Here is a 24,713-nt window from a genome sequence, read left to right as displayed (position 1 = left end):
AAATATCTTTTTTCTGAAGCTACTAATGTACTTGAAGCTTTGCCATTTAACTGAGATGCAAAATTTCAGCAATAGCAAATAATTTCTATTGTGCTTTCTAGGTATACACATACCTCCTTCCATTTGTCAACAGGAGAATAGATTAAGCAGCTTCCAAAAGTCTAAATGAATTGAGAATTGTCTCAATATCACAATCAAGATTTTAAGGTCTGGAAGTTCATGTAAAATAATCTCAGCCTAATGTTTCTGGAAGTTGACAAGGAAGCCTCATGTTTCTGGAAGTTGTATTAGGGAGTATATACAAAAAAAATTTAGAAGCTGTGATCATAACTCCAGTCTGAACCTAGCAATATGAGGCTGACAAATAGTACCCTACTTGCCTTTTTCTATAAAACACCCAGATCAACAAGATTATCTAGGTGAATCCATCTTACATTTGAGGAAAACTAACATCCGTTGGCATGTCTGGAGAGTGAAACATCAAGACCAGACCTTGACTCCTGGCTCCTAATTCAGTGTTTCTTCCACCCCATCATATCGGTGGGAACAGTCTGAAACTAAGATTGGGGAAACAAGTTAGCAACGAAAAAGATCCAGATCATTCTGTAACTGAAATGGAGAGTGCGAATATAAAAGGAATTTAACAGGACATGTTGGGGAATAGCAACACATTGCTTTGTTTGCCTTTGAGGTAGCAGGTAATGCCAGCAGCCAAAGCTACAAAGGAGAAGCAAGAAAACAGTAAGAAGCAACAAAGTATATGAAATAGGATTTTAGAGTCAGAGATGCTTGGATTTGAATCCTGGCTCCCATATCCACCAGTTTTTTGTTTTGTTTTGTTTTGAGACAGTCTCACTCTGTCGCCAAGCTGACAGTTGCACTGGCGCAATCTCGGCTCACTGCAACCTCCGCCTCCCGGGTTCAAGTAATTCTTCTGCCTCAGCTTCCCGAGTAGCTGGGACTACCGGTGTGTACCACCACGCCTGGCTAATTTTTGTATTTTTGGTAGGAACAGGGTTTCACCATGTTAGCCAGGCTGGTCTTGAACTCCTGACCTCAAGTGATCTCCCTGCCTCGGCCTCCCAAAGTGCTGGGTTTACAGGCGTGAACCACCATGCCCAGCCAGAAAAAAATATTCTTATGAAAGTGAATTAAAACAAGGATGTCATAAAGCACCTAGCTCACAGTAGGTACACAATAAATTCAGCTGATTCCTCCTTTTCTCCCTTCCCCCAAAGTAAAGTGGTGTTAAATTTCCCAAGGCAAAATAATTACTTAAAAGAAGATCCAGACCGGGCATGGTGGCTCATCCCTGTAATCCCAGCACTTTGGGAGGCCCAGGCAGACAACACTTGAGGTCCAGAGTTCAAGACCAGCCTGGCCAACATGGTGAAACTCTGTCTCTATTAAAAATACAGAAATTAGCTGGGTGTGGTGGCAGGTGCCTCTAATCCCAGCTACTCAGGAGGCTGAGGCAGGACAATCACTTGAACCCAGGAGGCAGAGGTTGCAGTGAGCTGAGATCGTTCCACTGCACTCCAGCCTGGGTGACAGAGCGAGACTCCATCTCAAAAATAAAATAAAATAAAATAAGATCCCACTTTGCCACTCTTCGTGGCCCAGGGCTAAAGCAGTGGCATGCTTTGCTTTCATAACTCTGCAGCTTCTGCTACAAAACCTAACATCTTCCTGGAGGATGTTAATGTGTTTCCCTCTTTAACAGCAGCGGGAGGTGATGTGGCAATTGTGTGCCATCAAAATTACAGAAGCTATACAGTATGTGGTGGAGTTTGCCAAACGCATTGATGGATTTATGGAATTGTGTCAAAATGATCAAATTGTGCTTCTAAAAGCAGGTATGTGCTTTGCAAGTGAATTTTGAGATCTCTTCCTAACCTGCTTTCACCCGCTTATTAAAGAAATGCTTGGTAAGGAAGGTGTCGGGAACAGTTTTTCTCCAATGATAATAGCTCAGGTTTTTCTTAGCAGAAATGGAGTTCTTTTCAAAGGTTTTAAGATATATTCAGGAAACATTCCCCCCACTTCTCTTCTGGGTGAAAAGATTAATTTGAAGGTCACCTACATTCCCAAATTTTCCCATCACGTGTGTTTTGTTTCTACCCTCCAAGTCCTCCGAGTTTATGATGTTAGGAAGAAGGAAGTAGAACTCAGAAAGATATACTTGTTTTTGATTCTTGGTTTTAGTACATATGAATAAATGCTTTCCTAGCAACTCTGAGACTCTGCATTGCGAGGCAGAAGAGTGCTAAGGAAGTAATTTATAAATCAACCCTCACTTCAGTTAAACAGGGCTTAGCTTCAGCACAACAGTCTTTTAATTACATAGAAAACTCTGCCCTTTTGGATAGACAGCTGATGTGACTGAGAACCCGCTAGCTAAACTGCACACGACACCCACCATGCTGTTTCAGAAGGAGTCTCTACATGAGCACCTTAGAAACAAACTCACTAACATCAGATGACCCAAATGACCCCAACCATTTCTGCCTCTGCTTAGGTTCTCTAGAGGTGGTGTTTATCAGAATGTGCCGTGCCTTTGACTCTCAGAACAACACCGTGTACTTTGATGGGAAGTATGCCAGCCCCGACGTCTTCAAATCCTTAGGTAAGAGGATATCAAGGTGCCTTTTCTTCAAATCGGGGCTATAGGAAAAGATGCGGGTTGAGTGAAAGCTCTGCTTGGACAAAATGAAAACTGTTTATTTAGAAACAAAAATTAAGGGGTTTTATACCTATTTTACTTTCTAGTTAGTCACTGTAGAAAAGTCATATAGCTCAAAAGTTTTTTGTCTACATTACATGTAAAGATGTAGAGTTGCATTTTATCTAGTTGGTAATCAAAGGGATTTATATGACGTGTCCTTCCAGTTCCCTTCCAGATTTTAAGAAACCAGATTTGCTGGTGATATATTATTCAGATGACCTTTAGGATGTGAGTTGATACATAAAATTAAGCAAAGGGCAAAAGCTTTGCCCTTCCATCCCCCTCAAACAGTAACCATTAATGAGACTGAAATGCAGATATCAAAGAAATAAAAAAGTTACAGTTAAGTGAAACCATGATATATAATTTATAATAAATAATTTTGTATAATAAATAATTTTGGGCCAGGCGCGGTGACTCATGCCTGTAATCCCAGCACTTTGGGAGGCCAAGGCAGGCGGATCACCTGAGGTCAGGAGTTTTGAGACCAGTCTGGCCAACATGGCAAAGCCCCATCTCTACTAAAAATACAAAAATTAGCTGGGCATGGTGGCACATGCCTGTAGTCTCAGCTACTCAGGAAGCTGAGGCAGGAGAATCACTTGAAACCGGGAGGTGGAGGTTTAAGTGAGCTGAGATCATGCCACTGCACCCCAGCCTGGGTGACAGATTGAGACTCTGTCTCAGAATAATTAATAATAAATTTTGGATTTCTATAATTTAAATAAAATGAACATAGTTATTAAGAAGAATGGATAAGTATCTAAAATGAGTGATTTTTTTTAAAGTTATATGACAGATGATATATATAATGAACTGTCATGTAGCACATTGTCATTTAAATATATACATTTATATGTAAAATATGCAAATCTGAAGGAATAGACACCAAACTTAACCAGTCTTTTGGAAAACGGATTATTATTCTAGGGGACTTTCACATTCTGTGTTTTCAGGCTGGTAAATAGTTATAATAGTTTTACCACCAGAATGTGTCATTTGTTAACATTTTTAAGGATGTTTCAGATGAAATAGAGTTGAAAACAAAAATGAGTTAATTTAACATATCAGTTAGAATATGGCTATTAGACTCTATAGGTTAAAAGTGTAGGCTCTGAAATCAGTCAGCCTAGCTTTGCTTCTTCTTAGGCTGTACTTTCTACTTGTGTGACCACAGGTGCATTACTTTCCTCTCCAAGTCTCAGTTTCCTTACCTCTAAAATTGGGATAATAATAATCCCTCCTTCATAGAGCTGTTTTAAAATAAGAAGAAACCCAAAGAAATATCTTAGAGCAGTACTTGCCACAGTAATCACACAACAAAAGTTCAGTCTCATTATTTTCAATGAGGATGACAGTGGCAACGGTGATGTGATGGAAGTGGTGGTGATGGCTAAACAGATTTTTCTTTTAAGATTTTAAACTATTATACTGTAGAAATGTTACTACTATTCCTTCTGATCTTCAACCACTTGATCTCTCTTCACCTTCCCCATGTTTTTCTCCTAAGACCTTCTATTGGACTTAGGAGAACCTTAGGAAAACCTAAGACCTAGGTTTTTCTCCTAAGACAATAATCAAAATTCTAAACTGTCTTTGTTTTCATTTTGGCAGGTTGTGAAGACTTTATTAGCTTTGTGTTTGAATTTGGAAAGAGTTTATGTTCTATGCACCTGACTGAAGATGAAATTGCATTATTTTCTGCATTTGTACTGATGTCAGCAGGTAAGACAACCAAATAAAAATAAAAATGGTTTTAGAATTGTCTAAGATAAAGAATTTTTACAAGGCCCATGCGTTTAATAGCTATAAAATATTTGGGAGCTACTAAGAGAGGTCTCCAGCCTTATTAAATTGGATTTTAAGTCTTCAAATAACACCCTCTCTTTTCCACCCATCCAACACAAACATATATTCTTTTGAGAAAACCTCATGCCTTTCAGACAAAATGTAAAGAAATGAGAATTGAACAAAATCCAGTCCAGAATTAACCTCCTGATACCAAGAGAAATGCTGTGGTAGAATAGGGTTGCCTGTCTTAACACCAGTCTCCAGGATAACGTGATTTTTAAGACATCCTATTTTTTGTTAAAATCCATTTAGATGTCATCCACTAGATTATCTGAATTTAATCTGTGTTTTCAACCAGTAGTGCATGTTTGGGGATAATCACTTTTGCTAAGTTACTACCTTCTATTTGGAAGACTTAGACATAAAGACTTTATCCTAAATTAACAACCCTTAAGTCAGTTGGAATTGTATTGACAATTTTAGTTGACAAGGATTACAAGAAAACTTTCCTATTTTTCAAAAAAGCTAGCAGGATCGATAATGAATATTTCATTCCAAAGTATAATTATTAGAACGTCTCGAGGGGCTATGATGGTTTCATTTGCACTCATATGAGTATGGCCTCATATTTAATTGTTTATCCTTTGGAAAGGGAGGATCCTTCCTTTAAGTATTGGTAAAAATGGAAAGGTTTAACACCCTGTTTTATAACTTCCTTAGATCACTTTTCATTCCATTAGGAGAAATTTTGAAAGAGGAGTGAAACTGGCCTCTGAGTCTCTAAATATTCATTGTGATATAATTATCCGTATCAAAAGAATTCGGAGAAGAAGGATCCTGACACCATGTCAGAGGAATGCTAAAGAATATCATTTTTTTATGTTTAGATCGCTCATGGCTGCAAGAAAAGGTAAAAATTGAAAAACTGCAACAGAAAATTCAGCTAGCTCTTCAACACGTCCTACAGAAGAATCACCGAGAAGATGGAATACTAACAAAGGTGAGTGCCAAAGGCTTCTAGTTGGCGTGGCCTGACTATCCCCTGGCACAAATCATGCTGCCAATATGGTCATGTAAGTCATATGACCAATTCCCAAAAGTATCAGAAGGCAGCAGGCTACTAAAAAGAAATAAATTTCCATTTCAAAAAAATTCTGTTGAGCCACAGCTCATTATTCAGTCTAAATTATACTTATTATCGTTGATTACAAAGTGTCCTGCAACAATAAGGCAATGTAGGAAAAAAAATTACATTCTAGAAATTCTCTTCCATCAAAGTTAGGCATAAAGCAGAGTTAATATTCTGCACTGACATAAACTGGAAAAATAATCTTTGAATTTATTTATTTTTTAGAGACAGGGTCTCACTCCGTTTCTCAGGCTGGAGTGAAGTGGCACAATCATAGCTCTATGCAACCCTGAACTTCTGGGCTCAAAAGATCCTCCCGTCTCAGCCTCCTGAGTAGCTGAGACTACAGGTATATGTGCTACCACACTTGGCTAATTTATTTATTATTTTTTGTAGAGATGGGTATCTTGCTATGTTGCCCAGGCTGGTCTCGAACTCCTGGCTTCAAGCAATCCTCCCTCCTCCACCTCCCATAGAGCTGAGATTATAGGAGTGAGCCACTGTGCCCAGCCTATAATCTTTGAATTTAGGAAGAAGTTATAAAGGACTAAAAGACTTAATCAGGATGACCATATATACTAATATTAGTTCTACTTCCATTAAATTTATTAGTCATCAACAGTAAATGACTTTTGCATTTTTGTCAATTTCCCATCACTACTCTGTATTCAAAGCATAAGGTTTCATTTTTACCAATCATTATCTTTCACAATAAAAATGATTATAATGTCAATTTTTTAAATGTGCTAATATCCTTCAGTACCATTGCTAGTAGTATGTATTTGGTCTTAGAACAATCAGCCCTGTTCTTTCTTATTTTATGTATTTTATTGTGTGAGATGATGTGAGAAGTTTTTGGTTTTGTTTTCTTGTTTATTTGTTTGCTTGTTTTTTTTTTCTCCTTTATAGCTATGTTAGACCAGAAAGGGGTAACTGGGGGTTAACTGCTGGTTTTGCTTTTGATTTCGCACCTGTTAGGTCAGAAAGGGGTAACTGGGGGTTAATTGCTGTTTTGCTTTTTGGTTTTGCACCTGTTAAATGAGCAAACGGGGCAGGAATGGGAAGTAGAAGGGAGGAGCCCTGTCAGGAGCTTCACTCTCCATCTCTTTGCCCAAATGCAAGAGTACCATTAGGATCTCTGATTATAAACAGCACTTAACATGTGGACAAGATCTGGTGAAAACATTTCCTAGAGAAGGTTATTCTGGGTTAAAATAATAAGCAGTTTGCCTTTGTGAGGTGCTTTGGAATCTAAAAGTAATTTTGCAAATTGTGTCATTACCCTCAGCTGGTAAATGGTCAATGCTAGGACCTCCATCCAGGCCTTCTGACTCTATTATTTTGCTCAGACCCAGCAGTGCTTTATTACAGGCAAAACTCCTTATCGAAAAGAAACGTGTAGTTATCGGAGTTGACTAGTGCCAGTTCTGGATAAAATGTGTAGAGGATGCCATCACCTCCAGTTGCAGTGCCTTCACTACCCACCCACCACTGACCCTCACCCGCTTCTCTATCACTAGACATCTTTTTGCACAGTGGTAGAAGGCAGGATTCCAGGAAGTAGAGCAGAAGGCATCTTGGACTAGAAGTCAAGAGCCTTGGGTTCTGTATGAGTCTGCTGCTGACAAGCTGTGCCAACTTTTGCTTATGAACATCTTTTCTAGTTATTGAATTATTCACCTTGAAAATCATATTTAATGTATACTTGGCATTCTATGACATGACTATATCATCATTTATTTATTTATTTATTTATTTATTTTAAGAGACAGAGTCTTGCTCTGTCACCCAAGCTGGAGTGCAGTGGCGTGATCACGGCTCACTGAAACTTCCACCTCCCAGGTTCTAGCAATTCTCCTGCCTCAGCCTCCCGAGTAGCTGGGATTACAGGCGCACGCTGCCATGCCTAGCTAATTTTTTTTTTTAGGTAGAGACAGGGTTTCACCGTGTTTCCCAGGCTGGTCTGGAACTCCTGAGCTCAGGCAATCCAACCGCCTCGGCCTCCCAAAGTGCTAGAATTACAGGCATGAGCCACCGTGCCCAGCCATCATTTATTTTTACCAATCCTCTGCTACTGGATGTTTAAGTTGCTTTAAGTGTGTTTCACCATTATAAACAATGTCATAAAGATCATTCAGGTTCCCTGATCTTTGATGCTTATGCCTGTTCTTGCCTGACGGTGTGTCCTTTCTTTCACTTACAGTTAATATGCAAGGTGTCTACATTAAGAGCCTTATGTGGACGACATACAGAAAAGCTAATGGCATTTAAAGCAATATACCCAGACATTGTGCGACTTCATTTTCCTCCATTATACAAGGAGTTGTTCACTTCAGAATTTGAGCCAGCAATGCAAATTGATGGGTAAATGTTATCACCTAAGCACTTCTAGAATGTCTGAAGTACAAACATGAAAAACAAACAAAAAAATTAACCGAGACACTTTATATGGCCCTGCACAGACCTGGAGCGCCACACACTGCACATCTTTTGGTGATCGGGGTCAGGCAAAGGAGGGGAAACAATGAAAACAAATAAAAGTTGAACTTGTTTTTCTCATGCATATGATTTCCATTATGCCTACAGATATGGACCCTTTTTCTGTCTTGACTTCTTGATCATTGACCTCTGTTTACAACAGAAGGAGGGTACTAAAGTCGGAGGATTTCCTTTTCTTGTAGCTCACTGCCCACAGACTTTCTACAGAGTCACCAATCTGTCAGTAACAACAGAGAGTCCAGCAATAATCGGTGACTGGTGTGCATAGCGGAGGTTGCGGCATTACTTTGCACAACTAGCTCTTTGTTTCATGAAGGAAGTTTTTATTTTTTCACCGATTATTGCCAGTCCGCAGGATGGCATGAAAAGGGTCCATAGCAGTAGCAACAATAGCATTATAATATATTACAGGGTAAATGGGCATGAAGACTATATATAGCTAAAAGAGATATTGTTTATATATTGTTTTAAGTAATATAAAATGTAGTTACTGGTGTAGCTTTTCCTGTTGAATTGATAAGGCACTTTCATTTTGCACCTTTTTCTTTAAATTAAATGCTAGCGTGTTCACTGTCGTGTCGCATGTGCACCAGAAACACAAGTTTAACTGAGAAGGCTTGGAAGGTACGTTGGGAGGTATTTATGCTGCTGTTTACAAAATTACTTTTAAGAGACTGGCTGGTCATATCTAGAAATCACCACGTTGGATTTTTTTTTTTTAACATGTGAATTTGGAATTAGAAATGGAACTCTCCCTAAATTATACTTTGCTTTTTGGTAAGTTTAATGATAGATGTGTTTATGCTTCATACAAAGTTGAATGATTGATTGGCATGGTGGACATATACCATCATGCTCATTTTTTTTTTTTAAAGCTTTTTAAAATGCCACCTCATGGAGGCGAGGGGGAGGAGAATCTCATTTTACACAATTCAGTAGTTAAATATGGACTCGGTCTCAACTTGGAATTCTTATGCTTTGAGAACAAATCAATAACCAGAATATTTATTGGAATCTAGCTTTTATTATAAGAAGGACCCAAAGATTATATCCTGAGCAAATGCACACTCCCCATGTGAGGACATGAAGCATTTACTTTGTGAATGTTTATGTTCTTGGTATAATCTAGGAACCCTATGAGTTTATCTCAGAGTGAACTAATTCTAGATTTGTTGTCAATAGATGCTATAATTCAAGAATGTTGCTCTCCATATTTGAAAAACGATGGATAGGAGGGTGAGGGAAGCATACAATGTTGAACCAGTTTCTCTTATTTAAATATTAAATACTTTAAGCCTTTAAAGTGAAGTTGATGCTAGCTGCAAACATTTACTCTTGTATTTATCTTCACTAGGAAACTGTGGACTGTAATTTATTTTATTAAATATTTAGAAGATTATTTGGCTTGTGTGTTCAGGTGAGAAATACTGAGTTGTTTTTGTTTAATTTCATGGTTTTTTTTTTAATAATCCCTAGTGGGGGAAGGGGAAAGGAATAGTCTGATAAACAGATGTGCATATTTTAAAAACAAGTGACCTTTTGGGAATGTAGGCATTTAGACGATGATTTTAGTCGCACTAGGGGTGGGATTCAAACTACTGGTCAAAGACCATTTTGTACAGAAAAGGGAACATCTCCGATGGGTGTTAAGGTAGGAGTTTCCATGCAGCCCTTTATGTCTGAGAAATAGTCTCCTCTGCCATTGGGGTCCCTGCGGAATCTTCTACAGGAATTGCAGCTCTTCACGTCATGCTAGGTTACCAGCATGGGCTTCCCAGAGCACTTCACTCTGTTTCTAACTCCACTGACTTTTCTGACTTGTTTCTTGAGGGACTTGGAAAAGGGGAAGGTATTATTCACACAGATGTGTGTATGAAGCCTAAATAACATCCAACTTTTTTTCCAAAAACATAGTAAGAGTTTAACCATAAATAGAAGAGTAATATTCCTTTAAATTTCTTACAGGCATGTAAAATTTTATGTGTTTATAGAGAGATGCTAACTGTCAGCATATAGTATTTATATTGGGGCAAGAAGGGTTAAATCAAATCTTTAATTTAAGTAAGCATAGTTCCTTTAAAGATCAATAGTATTTATACTCTGAAAAGAGTACCAAGCTTAGTTCAGTTATTTATTCATCCATTTTTTTTCTATTGTTTCTCCTCTGGGGGGAAATGGTGTTTTGTTTTTGTTTGAGTTTTGTGTTTTAGTTTTTTGGTTTTGGTTTGTTTTTTTGTCATTCAGATTCACTAAATTTGGGGATGGTTTTATTAAAGTATATTAACTTCTTTTTAACCAAAGCTTTCTGAATATGACCAGCCTCAGGTGCTAGCGCATTAAAGAGCAACTAAACCTAATTCCAGTGTCGATTTGTGAAATAATAAAAGCTAATTGAATTTCTCTAAGGGTGAGAGAGAACATAATGATGAACTTAAAAAGAAATTCCTTTTCCCAGAAGGGATTCTGCATGTACCTAAAAACAATCATGCTCTAACCACAGTAATAGTCATGCCATGGTGACATTGCTTTTACGGTAAACCAAGATAGGTAATATGATGCTTCTTCCCAGGTGTTTCTGAAAGAAAAGCAGCGGTGGAGCTTAAGAGCCAAGTCCACTGATTGACATAATAGGATGGAATTGTAGACAGAGACATGCTCCATGAAACAAGGAAACAACTGACTACTATTTGGATCTAAGTTGGGATCTGATGTTAAACAATAAATTCAGTTTAAAAAAAATATGGAGCTCAGAAAAGGATGTGAAAAACTGCATTTTCCTTTCTTCATTATTATAAAAACACCTATGTGATGACATAAAATACTTGGGTGATATCAGAACAATTATCCTTAATAGTTTTTATAATTAAAGTTTCCTAAACTTCAATCTCCAAATAGTCTTTTAAGGATTGGAACCACATCACTGTCAGCCCCGCTGCTACAATGCCTTTATACAATTTTTTTACATAAGGCAAATAAGGCTTTTGTACAAAGCCTGAATACCTTCTGTTCCAATGGTGTCCAAATGGTTATTATATTGTGAAAAACCTGGCCTTGGTCACAATGCAAACAAAAGTACAGATGAAAGTGCTTTTTGGACATTTGCAAATTGTGTTAAAGCTACGGATTTTTTTTAAAGTGTTCAGCATCTTAACGTGTATTAAAGCTATGGATTTTTTAAAAAGTCTTCAGCATCCTAATTCACCCTTTCTAACTTAAGAAAAACATGACTTAAGACACTGCTTCTAAGTTTGGTTGTTCTTTATAGTGTGGATACCCAGTTATCTGTGAGCGTATGGGGGTGGGCTGAGGGTCAGGTGAGGAAGGAGTGTGTGTGTGTGTGTGTGTGTGTGTGTGTGTGATTTGCATGTGTATGATGTGTGTGCGTCGGACCGCTTCTAGGCTACTAAGTGTCAATGGAAAAGAAAATGTATTCAAAATACTTAAATCAAAACTAGAAGATGGGGAAAAAAAGATTTATTCTATACAAAGCCTTGTCTGGACCACTTTAGAGAGACTTCTATTTTTTTAACCCTTCTATAAATATTTGATGGCACTTGAAATATTCCTGCAATAAAATGTGATTTGTGTAAAGAAAAAAAGATTTTGTAATGTGAAACAAAGAAAGAAAGTAATGTAATTTTCTAAAAAAAAAAATACAAACAAACTTTTTGTATTATTTTCTTGATGGAATTTGTCTATCTGTCTTTGGAAAACTTTTTATTTCATTGAATGTGCCATAGTAGAAATGTGTGTTTTTAGTTTTAGACTAAGGAATAGCTAGTTGTTGTGTTCCGACATTCCAAAATGCAAAACAACCTAGTAGTATCTTTCATGAAAAGGTTTAAGTAGTATGTAAGCTTCTCTCATTGTTGCTTTTTTGCACATGTTCTTCATTCCTCTCTAGTGCAATATGTACATAGAGCACTTGCGGGTGTACCTTGATCCCTCAGGGAAAAATACATATTTGTACAGTTTTTTGGGGTTTTTTTGTTTTTTGGTTTTTTTTGTTTTGCCTTTTGTTTTTGGCTAAGGAATGTCGATCGAATCACTTGTTATTGTTGAGGGGCAGCCAGATAATAATCCTAAAGCCACTGTTTCAAACATTGATTGTTTAAATCATATCTCCTTCCAATGCTATTATTTTAAGATAATAATAAAAAGTTATTTTCTGGCAGTTCTTTGTGCTGATTGGTGAAAAACAAGGGTAAATAAGCACCTTATAATTGACTTACTGTGAATGACAATCCATCTTGGTATCAACGATAGAAGCCCTATCATTTTGGAGTTGGGGTTAAGAGTCAGAAACAATGTGCTCAGGGATCTCCTAAAACTCTTAAAACAGGGTGGCCAGTACTACTGGGACAAATTGTGTTTTTTATTATCAATAATAATGATAATAATACTATCCCTCCAAGGCACAAGTGAACTATATAGAACTGCGTGTGTGTAAACTCTACTCTCGTCTCATTTTGTTGAGTTTAGAACTTGATGTGCTCGTCAGTCTTGTGTTTCAAAACACTGAATAACTTCCAAAGCAAAGTTATGCCAGTGTGTTCAAAAGATAAATTAATAATGTACCAGCAAAGAGCATCATTCAAAGTATAGTCCTTGCATATTCCAGTTACCATTTCTCTAATAATTAAAATATTCATGATAAATATATATATAGCATCATATGTTAAAAACTATTTCAAATTCTACATATTAAGGATGAAAATTTTAAAATCCAGTAATAAGAGGAGAGACCTGCCTATCAGTACAGTGATATAGGTAAAAGATGAAATATGTTTTTAAAATACCAGCAATTAACTATTGTTTTCATGTGTTCTCCTCTAGGAGCAAACCAAAAATTCCTTCATGGAAAACAATTCTTACTTCTACATGTGTAGTTTATATCTGAGGCATTACAAGAGCTAATGTTTAAAGACAAAACAAAACCTGCCTGTATGACAGCAGCAACTCGAGCCAACATTTAGTGTTACATGTTATATTTTTGAAATACAGTTTTGTTATCATATTCCACATATTACTTTCCATAAAGTCAGAGAAGTTCAATGTAATTGTTGGCTCTGATTCTTCCACCTTGGGATACACATTCACAAGAAGATTTATATATTTTCTTACTATGACAGAGGAACATAATCTGGGAAAACTTCCCATGTCTATAAGATGAAAAGGATACCTTTACCATGTTGTTTTTGATAATAAAGAATATGGAAAATGGTAGAAATCTCTCCTCTCTATGTATATTTGTACATGTGTGTATACACACACACGTTATTGACATTTTTACATAACATGTGATTGCCACTTCTTATAAAGTTATGATATAGAACCCCATGAAAACAACTTTATATTATAGATCAAATAATGTGCCCAGAAACGCAATTGCAACAGTAAATCTTGATCTATTGGTAATAGTCTATGATACAGGTCTTCATTCTATCCCTAAACATAATGTTAGTAAAGAGGTTCCATCAGATTGTATTATAGAGACCTTCCTATTGCTATTTATTTTTAAGAGATGAGAAGACTGACTAGCAATGTCTCCACAGTGCAATTGGTTTCACTTCTGGGTCTGTCTGTCTGTCTGTGTAGGTGAGATCAGTGTTGTCAGGCTCTCAGAATAATTTTTAGAAGAATCCAGAAGCCTGACTTCATACCAAGTAGCCATCCTAGATGGGCAGGGGGGGATCTCCATGTTCAACCAAACCCTCAGAACTTAGAGCAATAAATACATTCAGTCATTTATTTATAAATGAATGACAGAATATTCAATCCAAATAGAAACAACCTTTTGTCAGTGATGCAACATAACATGGAGTCTTATATTGAGAAAGTGAATATGAATATTTTAAATAGATGCCTAGGAAATCTGTGTTTGCTGTTTACATTTAATGTACTTTGCCACATTAGCAGTACCACACTTCTTTTACTTTCATCCTTCTAAGAACTAATGAAAGATAGCTTGCTATTAGCTTTGACATGTTGCACATGCCATTATGTTGTTCTCTAAGAACAACTAAATTCTCTCCAGTGTTCATGTGTGATTCCTTTTTCATCATTATTACTTTAATGTGGATGAATACTATTTCTAGGAACTTGATTATCACTGAACAGATTGCATATGTAAATGCAGATAATTCTTGAGCAATATAGTGAAAATGATTTCACAAAAAAAATCCATATGTACTGTATACATCTTCCTGAATCCAAAATTCTCCTGTTATCCACACAGTTTGAAATCTCATATTAAACAGTGGTAAATTTTTAAACATCAGGACATTAGCTGGCTGCTTCTATAAATGTACCTGTATTGTCTGCCTGCTCCTTTTGTGGAGATGTGTTTTTGTATTGGATGTTTGGGCCAATGGGAGGCTTCAAGCTACAACATATTTTCCCACTTTAAATAATATTTAACATATGACAAACCCCAGACAAGGCTTTTAATATGTATAAAGAACTGCAGTGTTAGGTGGTTTATTTGCAAACCGTTTTCAATGTTGTCCATTTTTATGGCACCTTTAACAATATTCTTGTTTCCAAAGTACAAAAAAAATAGGTTAAATAATCTAGCCATAACTGAATGTCAAGCAATAAAACAAATGACTTTTGTGCATAGACTTAAAAAATACAAATTTTAGACATCTGCATGTAAATGCAATCTCTTGTTTACTGCTTTCTTCAACTTGAGCAATCGATTCCTTATTTACTATTAACTTAAGAACTTGTAATGGCCTGTAAACATTTTCTCTCTTACTCTTCTTTCAAATTTACCTGTCCCTGCTTTTGAGTCATAATATTTAATGTTGTTCTGCACATCTCTATACAGTTAACTTTTTGGCTTTCATTCTGTATAGATAAGAAAATGTTATATTATAAACAGCCTACTCAGTGCAAATATTTATCTGTTTATCAAATCCACAATATGCTGTATAATACTGGTTTTACTATATAATCTATTTTAGACATAGCTGTTTAGAACTAGAGTGTGCTATTTTTGTGTTTTTCTGATGTGTGGTGCTAGACAAGTTACTTTTGTGAACAACAAAAATTATCCCTTTTATTCCTAGACAATACCACCTTTGGGTCTTGTTAATTTCACTGAGTATAACTATATATTTGTATATATATACATATATATATATATCTACCTATGCCCAACTGGCAGCTGTATCAGAGTGCTGGATTTGGGACATGCTTTTCTCTTTAAATACATAATATCATTATATAAATTATTCTAGAGTGTATTTAATTAGGATAAAATTACTTCCTTAGTATGGATATTTGACATCTATAGGGTGAATTTGTTTATAAATATGGCTATATGGAAACTTATTAGCATTTACTTTATGTTTGCTACTTGGCTTTACAGCATATCTCCTACGCTGAAAAATAATTTGCCAGGCCTTCAAGATCCTAAAGAAACTTGTTTAATGGAGTAACATACTTTTTTTTCTTATTAAGGAATTGTCTTATTGGCACCTAACACAGTTGTATTCTTAGCTCCTATTATAGATAATAGGCATTTACATAAAATATCCTAGATGGCTTGATGGCAGAATAAACCTTTCCCCTCCTACCTGAGTCATGAGAAGGATGGAGACGTCCTCTGCCATAACATGGGCCATAAAGCAAATTCGACACGGGATGTTCTGTTTCAGTATGACCTCAACCAGTTCCATGAACTGAGTGAAGGACCTTCATTTTTAAAGTTATTTAATAAGTAGCTTAATTAAGCCTTTCTACCCATTCTCCCAAGATCTATTGGCATTATTGAAAAGCAAAGTTTATCAAATATCTAACTAAGGATGTAGTTAACCTTATTAAATATTGATTAGAATTGTTCTGTAATATTACTGAATTTGTAAGATCTTTAGCAAAGATTTTTGAGCAATTTATAAATGTAGAGCAAATGTTTCTGTTTACTGCACTTTTTGTAATTGAAGGTGATAAATTCTCAAGCCATGATTATTGGCTTCCATGCACTGCAATATTTACCCACAATTCTAGACATTTTCCATTTTTGTGGAAGAGTTGCTGTTACCTTAATTATAAATGCAATTGTGTGGTTAATGAGAGCTAATGCTAGTAGTTAACCTTTTAAAGTGGATTGGCTACAGTTGAGGGAGAAATCTCTTTTAATATAAATCACATCATTCCTTAACTGCCTCTCTTGGAAAGAGATTGAAACCTTTTTTTTAAAGCACCATTTAGCATCCTAAGCTTCCTGAGGGTAGAGATTGTATGTATCTTTTTGCGTCTGCACAATGGCTAGCACATGTCAGCATTTGACAATTGTTAAATGATAACAAGTGTGCCCCAGTTAAAACGTTTTTCCTGGGTTGTTTTGTTAAATTTACAAAGTAAGCCAAGCCTTACGGTTAACATTCTCCTCTACAACCAAGTATTAAAGCCACATTTAAAAAGACCACATGAAATGCTGATTCTAATTGTGTGTAGGTCTTGAGGATTAAGCACACAAATTTCACAAACCTCTGTTTGAGTAAACAAACTCAGCCTTCTGTAAATATACATGCAAGTTTGGAAACAGTAATACTGTACCTATAAATATATGCTGTCTGTTTTGTGTACAGTATGTAAAAACTCCTTTTCTGCCACACTAAAAATGCAAGCCATTTATGGGAATCCTAAAACTAGTATTGAACTAAAACTTTGCTAATGATCTTTATTAGAGGATCGTCCAACTTTTCACTTACCTTGGGTTTTCTTTCCAATTCACTCTTACAGTAGTCTGCTTATTTCCAGCTGTTTATTTTATTGAGTCCTGAATTTAAAAAAAAAAATATTTTGATTCATTTTGTAAATACAAGCTGTACAAAAAAGAGAGATTTAATGTTGTCTTTTAAATACTCCAATTTTCATTCTAATATGAATGTTGTTATATTGTACTTAGAAACTGTACCTTTAATATTACATTACCTTTATTAAAAGTGCATTGAACACATCAATTTTAGATGTGCTTTATGTACTGTTATCCTATAATAAAACTTCAGCTTCTAATGGAATACTTGCCTTGTTTTTCTTCTTTTTTCTTGGTTATTGAATTGGACTGTACATAGTTTCCTAGCTTACATCCTGTCTCTAGTGAAGGGTCTAGGAGAGAGTAGGTAAGTGTGGTCCAGACTAGCAGCACGGCATCTCCTGCGACTTTGTTGGAACTGGAGAATCCCAGCACCACCCAGACCTACTAAATCAATCTGCCTTTTTATAGGATCCCAGGTGATCCGTATGCACATTAAAGTGTGAGAAGCACCGGTGTATACCACAGCACCTTTTTTTTTTTTTTTTTTTGAGACAGAGTTTCGCTCTTGTTGCCCAGGCTGGAGCGCAATGGCGGGAGATCTCGGCTCACCGCAACCTCCCCCTCCCAGGTTCAAGCAATTCTCCTGCCTCAGCCTCCTGAGTAGCTGGGATTACAGACATGCACCACCACGCCCGGCTCATTTTGTATTTTTAGTAGAGACGGGGTTTCTCCATGTTGAGGCTGGTCTTGAACTCCTGACCTCAGGTGATCTGCCAGCCTCGGCCTCCCAAAGTGCTGGGATTACAGGTGTGAGCCACCGTGCCTGGCTTTTTTTTTTTTTTTTTTTGGAGATGGAGTCTCGCCCTGTCGCCAGGCTGGAGTGCAGTGGTGCGATCTTGGCTCACTGCAACCCCTGCCTCCCAGGTCCAAGAGATTCTCCTGCCTCAGCCTCCCAAGTAGCTGGGAATACAGACACACACCACCACACCCGGCTAAGTTTTGTACTTTTAGTAGAGACGGGGTTTCACCATGTTGGTCAGGCTGGTCTCAAACTCCTAACTTCATGATCCGCCCACCTCGTCTTTCCAAAAGTGCTGGGACTACAGGCATGAGCCACTGCGCCTGGCCGGTGTAGCACTTTTTAAAAAATTATTGGCCAGGCACTTTTTAAAAAATTACTGGCTGGGCGCAGTAGCTCACACCTGTAATCCCAGCACTTTGGGAGGCCAAGATGGGCAAATCACGAGGTCGGGAGTTCGAGACCAGCCTGACCAACATGGTGAAACCCTGTCTCTACTAACAATACAAAATTTAGCCAGGCTGGTGGCACGTGCCTGTAGTCCCAGCTACTCAGGAGGCTGAGACAGGAGAATCGCTTGGACCTGGGAGGCAGAGGTTGCGGTGAGCCAAGATCGCACCACTGCACTCCAGCCTGGCAACAGAGCAAGACTCTGCCTCAAAAAAAAAAAAAAAAATTATTTGCTGCCATTTTGCAGGGAAAATAATGTTTAAAAGGATCAAGCAACCCTTTTGATCAGAGAAGGCAAAGAAAAAGGTATTAACTTGTGAGATAACACCCACTGATTGACAGTCACTCTTGGAAATGCAGAACTGAGAATTCTGAAGTTGCTTCCTGTCTCATAGGAAAAGGATGCCATGACTGATTAGTCCTATCTTCCCTGAGTGCAGAAGGAGAGAAATCCTGAATGCATAGATTGTCATTTTTGCTTTAGAAGTCATTAAAATTGAATTGTAGAAATGTTGCCAAAGACTTTTAATAGAGTCTCTGACTACCTGCAGTGTCATGGCCCCACTCCCACCCTTTCTTTTGAGTAAATTACTTAGGGGTGAACCATAAATTTAGCATCAGCTTAGTATTACACCATTTTAATGGTGCAAAAACCTCATCATCAATTATTTTCAATGTAATATCAAGGACATTCAAATTATAAAATACTCTGAAGTCAGAATAAAGGCAACTGAGCTGGCATTTTCCTCCACATACCATAATGCCTAAGCATCCCCTGCACTCAGCAGCATTCAATAAATATCTGAATTATTCCCCAAAGTTGCTGCAAGTAGTAAACAATCCCTAATCCTGCTTTTATTTTCAACTACCTCAGAAAAAAAGAATGAAATATTATGCATGTGAAATCTTTGTAGACCATCAAGTTCTACATAATTATAAACACTACACTTTCCGGTGTCTGCAGAAATTGAGAGTTAATGAAAACAGAGTTTAAAATATGAAATCTGTCACCTCTAGATCTCTGCCCAAACTCATGCCTAAACTCCTTTTGCCAAAAATAATGATTTTCAGCCACCTCTTTATCCTGGATTAGCTTGTTCAGTTTCAAAAAGGGTAAACGGGAATATAGAAGAGACTTCTTAAAATTCTGTTCCTGATGATCTCACAGGAAAAGCAGAAGGGATAACAAATGTCAGGTTATTAATAAAGTCTAGGAAAGAAAGCAAAAGTAATAACCATAGACTGGTCAGTAAGACATGACCTCAAGAATGTCTTAGTTGCTACTGTTACTACTAAACTTTTCTTCATGAGGCAAGAGGAAGCAAGGGGCAAGTCTAGCCCCTCAAAAGCAGACTTCACATCTAACGTGCATTTGTACCAAATGGGCAGGTGCAGAGGCCTCAGCTTCTAACAGGTCTGTGAAAACACCGAGCCACATGCATGGTGGTAGGAAAGATAGCTGCTGCTGTGCTGAGATGCAGTTAAGCACCTTGGCTTCCCCTTTTGAATAAGAAATTGAAGATAGGGCCCAGTGGTGTTCAAAACCATGGTCCAAAAGAGATTATTAATGTAATGTAAGTCATCAGAGACAGGAAGAAAAAAAGATACTTCCGTGCTTAAGGGATTTCGGGAACTTGAGGATGAGAAGGGAATGTCTGGTCAAGAGAACCCCCCTAGATTCCAGCAGATTCACACTGATGGCTCCCCTACTGCTTCTACTCCTCGCCCCCAGCTTTTGAAGCAAGCCTGGACTCCCAGTGGTGGCAGAAGCGTCACTCTAGGAGATTAACAGGAGCTCTCTCCTTTCACTTTGCCACCGGTGGTGAGCTAAAGAAAACTCTTGGTTTTTTTCTAATGTCATTTATCTCTCATGTTGGAAAGAGAGAAACCAGTCTTCCTGTATTTAATTTGATTCTAGATTTTTTTCTCCTTGGGAGGGGAACTGTCTACTCCAGTATAATACAGTCATCTCAGTAATCCATTTGTTATTTAACCACTTGATAGACTTCTCAAACAATATTTTTAATTCCAGGATAACTTCCCTTTTGTGGGGAAGAAGCTATATCATCTATCAATTGTTCTTTGCTTGAAGGACAAAAATTAACTTTAATATTAGCCTCGCCCAAAATCTATTATAATGACTTCCTAACAAGCCCCATACCCACCCCTTCTACCATTCTCTCTCTACTCCTCTGATAAAACACACACTGCATTCTAAAGACAAATACAATTTTTAAATTATTCTGCTTGGAATTATCTCTGTTATCAACTTCTCTCTGTAGAACACTTACGCGCTATAAAAGACCATCTTTCAAGTGAACAATGATTTCTGGGGTTTTTTTCAGCCCAGGGGCCACATAATACAGAACATATCTAAATATATTTTAGAAAATATTATCTTCTGAGTAGAAAAAAATCGAAAACTTTAGCCATTCTTATTCTTACATAGCATATCCTAGGCCAGAGTATTTTGCTGGTTTTTGGCATTGATGATTCCCTCTCCACTTGAAACACCATTTATTGCTGAAAGGCCTGATTTGAACAAACTGCAATTAGCGACAATATTTTCCCCAAAAGTTTCTGAATCAATTACTAGATTGAAACCTTGTTGCTAGAGGACTATTTCTGGATTCTCATTTTGAAAATACCTTATGGAGGATTGTAAATTCATGAGGCAATTCCCTGAGTGAAGCAGTTACCAAGCTGTAAACTATTCCAAGGCCAAGTTCACCCCAAATCAAGCAAAGGCAGCTCATTAGCTGAGGGGTAGGAAAATGACTTATTACTGATTAAAAAAAAAAAAAGATGATCTTGCACATTTCTCTGTCTTGATTTGGTCCCCAAGAAGAAATGAACACCTAGTAATTGCTTAGTTAATGTTTGCAGTTTTTAGAGTTCTTTTTTTAAATTCTGGTCCAATTAAACATTTTGTAAACTCAAAGAAGTACACACTGTTATAAACTCTTTCAAAATTAAATTGGCTTCTCATTCAACTTCTGGGTTTGTTTGTTCCCCAGTTTACCAGAAATGGAAAACCACATCTTTCTTCTGCTTAAAAATCCCAGAATAAAATGGTGCAATTGCTGTGGGAAACAATCTGACAGTTTTCTAAAAAGTTAAACATAGGCTGGGCATGATGGCTTACACCTGTAATCCCAGCACTTTGGGAGGCCAAGGGGAGGATCACCTGAGGCCAGGAGTTTGAAACCAGTGTCAGCAACATAGAAAAAAAAGTTAAACACAAATTTACCATACAACAATTCCACTCCTAGTTATCTACTCAAGGAAATAAAAATGCAAAGTTCACACAAAGACTTGTACATATAAAATGTTCACATAAATGTTGTACACATAAATGATGCCCTCAGCAACATTATTCAGAAAAGCCAAAAAGTAGATACCATCTAAATGTTCATCAAATGTTGAAGGGATAAACAAAATGGGCATATCCATAAATGAGTTACTATTGAGCAACAGAAAGGAAAAAATACTAATACATGCTACAACATGGATGATCCTTAAAACATTATGCTAAGAATCCAGACACAAAAGACAACATATTGTATGATTTCATTAAATGAAATGTCCAGAAAAGGCAAACCTATAGAGACAGAAAGTAGATTAATGGTTGCCTGGGGCTGGAAAGAGGGACTGATTACAAATGGGCACACAGGATTTGGGGGTTAATGGAAATGTTCCAAAACTTTATCATGTTGAGGGTTGTGAAACTTCACACATTTACTAAAAGTCACCTAATGGTACAATTAAAATGAATGAATTTTATGGTATGTAGCTTATAACTCAAGCTATTTAAAACACAGATACACAAACATATACACACACAGATTCCCCATAATGCAGAGAATAAAGTCCAAAATCTCTAGCATGGCAATGAAGACCATCTCTAGTCCGCTTCACCATTTCCAGTCCAACAACCTTCATTTCCCCAACACAGTGATGCAATAGCTTTTCCTCTTCCCCAGAATATGTGGAGCTGTTCACACTTCTGTGATTTTTTTTTCCACAGTTAAAACCCACAACCCCTTTTCTACCCAGTGAACTCCTACGCATCCTTCAAGACCCAAAATAAATTAAACTCCTCTGAAGTAATCTCTAAATTATCTCCATCAGAATGAATTTCTTACTCATTTGTGGTCCCATGGAATCTTCTATATATATATGTATACCATTTCCTTTTTTTTTTTTTTTTTTTTTTTTGAGACTGATTTCACTCTTGTTGCCCAGGCTGGAGTGCAATGGCGCAATCTCGGCTCAGTGCAACCAGTGCCTCCCGGGTTCAAGCGATTCTCCTGCCTCAGCCTCCCAAGTAGCTGGGATTACAGGCATGCACCACCACGTCAGACTAATTTTGTATTTTTAGTAGAGACGGGGTTTCTCCATGTTGGTCAGGCTGGTCTCGAACTCCCAACCTCAGGTGATCCACCCACCTCAGCCTCCCAAAGTGCTGGGATTACAGGCGTGAGGCACCGCGGCCGGCCCACCATTTCTTCTTTGCATTATAGGTCTTTGTACAGTGCCATCTCCACTGTGTTTTGTTCATCTTTGATTTTTCTTTCAGAAAAATTATATACTAAGAGCTAGTATTTGTTGAACATTTACTCTTTGCAATGCACTTTTTATATATATTACTTCTAGTCCTCACAACAATTCTGTAGGTGAGGTATCACTGCCTCCATTATCCAGATGAAGAAACTGAGACTCAAGAGGACACACGACATGCCTAGGATCACAGTGCCAGTAGACAGAAAAACTGAGATGCCAACCTGAGATAGATTACTGGAATCCAGAAGTCCATGTTCTTGCCACTAAGCTTCTTGTGGTTCACAAAACAGAAAAGAAAGGATGCATATATTTATTGTATTGTATGTTACTCCCCTGGGGCTGCTATGACAATTCCATAGCCTGGGAGGCTTAAACAAGAGACATTTATTTTCTTACAGTTCTGGAGGCTTGGAAGTCCAGATCCAGCTGCCAGCCAATTTGGTTCCTGGTGAGAACTCTGTTTCTAGCTTGCAGATGGCTACCTTTTTGCTGTGTCTTCACTTGGGGGAGAGAATGAGCTGTGGTTTCTCTTCTTCTGACAAGGGCATGAACTCCATCATTGGGGCTGCACCCTTGTGTCTTAATCTAAACCTACTTACCTCCTAAAGATACCACCTCCAAATACCATTAGGATTCCTTGTAGTAAACAAAAATTATAGGAGGCCATTAGGCTCCTATAATATGACATATGAATTACATATTCATATAAGATATGCATTTTGGGAAGATGCACAATGCACACGTTGGCAAGAATTATGAGACCTGAGTTTTAGTATCAGTTTTATCACTGATCATGTGATGTTGGAAAAGTCACTTGACAATCTTGAAACGAGCCCATTTCCTTGTAAGGAAAACAAGAGGGTTGGACTACATAATCTCCAAATCGTGTTCTGATTCTAAAAATTCTGATTCTGTGTGCTATCTTGCAACCATTGAAACTCAGATATACCAGTTCAGAGCATACTGTTTGGTGATGATCTGAAATCTCAACACAGAGCTGTATGGTAATGCTACCATATCACACTACCATGGGCAGGTACCTCCCAGCAGCATGAGCTCTTAAACAATTAGAGCAGTTCCTTCAGGCCAGGTCAGGTGTCCCCAACTCTTCCTGACTGCATGCTTTGTGAGACAGTACCCAACACATGAACTTTTACACTGCCTTTGTCCTACGCAAGCCATCCACATCACTTACCTAATAAGAAATACTATCTGCGGCCAGGCATGGTGGCTCACGCCTGTAATCCCAGCATTTTGGGAGGCCGAGGTGGGCGGATCACGAGATCAGGAGTTCAAGACCAGCCTAACCAACATGGTGAAACCCTGTCTCTACTAAAAATACAAAAATTAGCCGGGCATGGTGGTATGCACCTGTTATCCCAGCTACTCAGGAGGCTGAGGCAGGAGAATCGCTTGAACCCGAGAGGCAGAGGTTGCAGTGAGCCAAGATCGCCCCACTATACTCCAGCCTGGGCGACAGACGGAGACTCCATCTCAAAAAAAAAAAAAAAAAAAGGAAAGAAAAAAGAAAAAGAAAAAAAGAAATGCTATCTGCACAGTGCCAGGCATTGTAGTGGTTGATTTTTTTAAGCATTCACAAACACTGTCTCCTAACTGGCCTCCTCCCTTCAATGAATTCCGTAGGTTGCCAGGTGAACTTTCCTGAAGCACAGCCAGCCAGTTCTGATTGTGTCATTATGTAAGCTTTTTTGTTTGTTTGTTTCCTAGCATTTTATTTCTTATACAATAAAGTCAAACTTCCTTAGTCTGGCTTATAAAATCTTACGTGTTCTAGCTTCAACCAGTTTTTCCAACCCCTTTTCCTCTACTACTCTTCAGAGACCTTGCATTCCAGGCAAAATAAACTACCTATGGTATCCTGTAGCATATTTTTTACATTAACATAATTTCTAACAATATTCTAAATCAGTCTAAAATGTCAGCCAGGTGTAGTGACTCACACCTGTAATCCCAGCACTTAGGGAGGCCA

At 37.7% G+C, this 24,713-nt stretch overlaps 1 protein-coding gene and 1 long non-coding RNA gene across 8 annotated transcripts in view; one reads left to right on the top strand and one right to left on the bottom strand.

Moving 5' to 3' along the window:
* Nucleotides 1-12,318, top strand: part of RORA (RAR related orphan receptor A) — a 735,316-nt gene extending 722,998 nt beyond the window's left edge. For 2 of the 7 annotated variants that reach the window (XM_001173408.7, XM_054667625.2), the window contains 5 exons: nucleotides 1,724-1,856; nucleotides 2,519-2,626; nucleotides 4,340-4,450; nucleotides 5,404-5,516; nucleotides 7,849-8,206. In XM_001173408.7, coding sequence (XP_001173408.1) covers nucleotides 1,724-1,856; nucleotides 2,519-2,626; nucleotides 4,340-4,450; nucleotides 5,404-5,516; nucleotides 7,849-8,013 — 630 coding nt within the window. In that variant the 3' untranslated portion in view covers nucleotides 8,014-8,206. Of the gene's footprint in view, nucleotides 1-1,723; nucleotides 1,857-2,518; nucleotides 2,627-4,339; nucleotides 4,451-5,403; nucleotides 5,517-7,848; nucleotides 8,207-8,706; nucleotides 10,502-10,713 lie in introns of those variants that run through there. The other 5 variants (XR_010151721.1, XM_063795105.1, XM_063795106.1 and 2 more) reach the window with 5 other exon arrangements.
* LOC107968493 (uncharacterized) overlaps nucleotides 1-24,713 on the bottom strand; it is a 50,355-nt gene that overhangs the window by 24,029 nt on the left and 1,613 nt on the right. The window contains exon 2 of the long non-coding RNA XR_002939489.3: nucleotides 16,865-16,932. This is a non-coding gene — a long non-coding RNA (uncharacterized LOC107968493). The remainder of the gene's footprint in view (nucleotides 1-16,864; nucleotides 16,933-24,713) is intronic.

Source organism: Pan troglodytes, chromosome 16 (genome assembly GCF_028858775.2).
Source record: "Pan troglodytes isolate AG18354 chromosome 16, NHGRI_mPanTro3-v2.0_pri, whole genome shotgun sequence".
NCBI lineage: Eukaryota > Metazoa > Chordata > Mammalia > Primates > Hominidae > Pan > Pan troglodytes.
The sequence above is the reverse complement of the archived record's forward strand: the minus strand, read 5'-3'. Positions and strand labels throughout refer to the sequence as shown.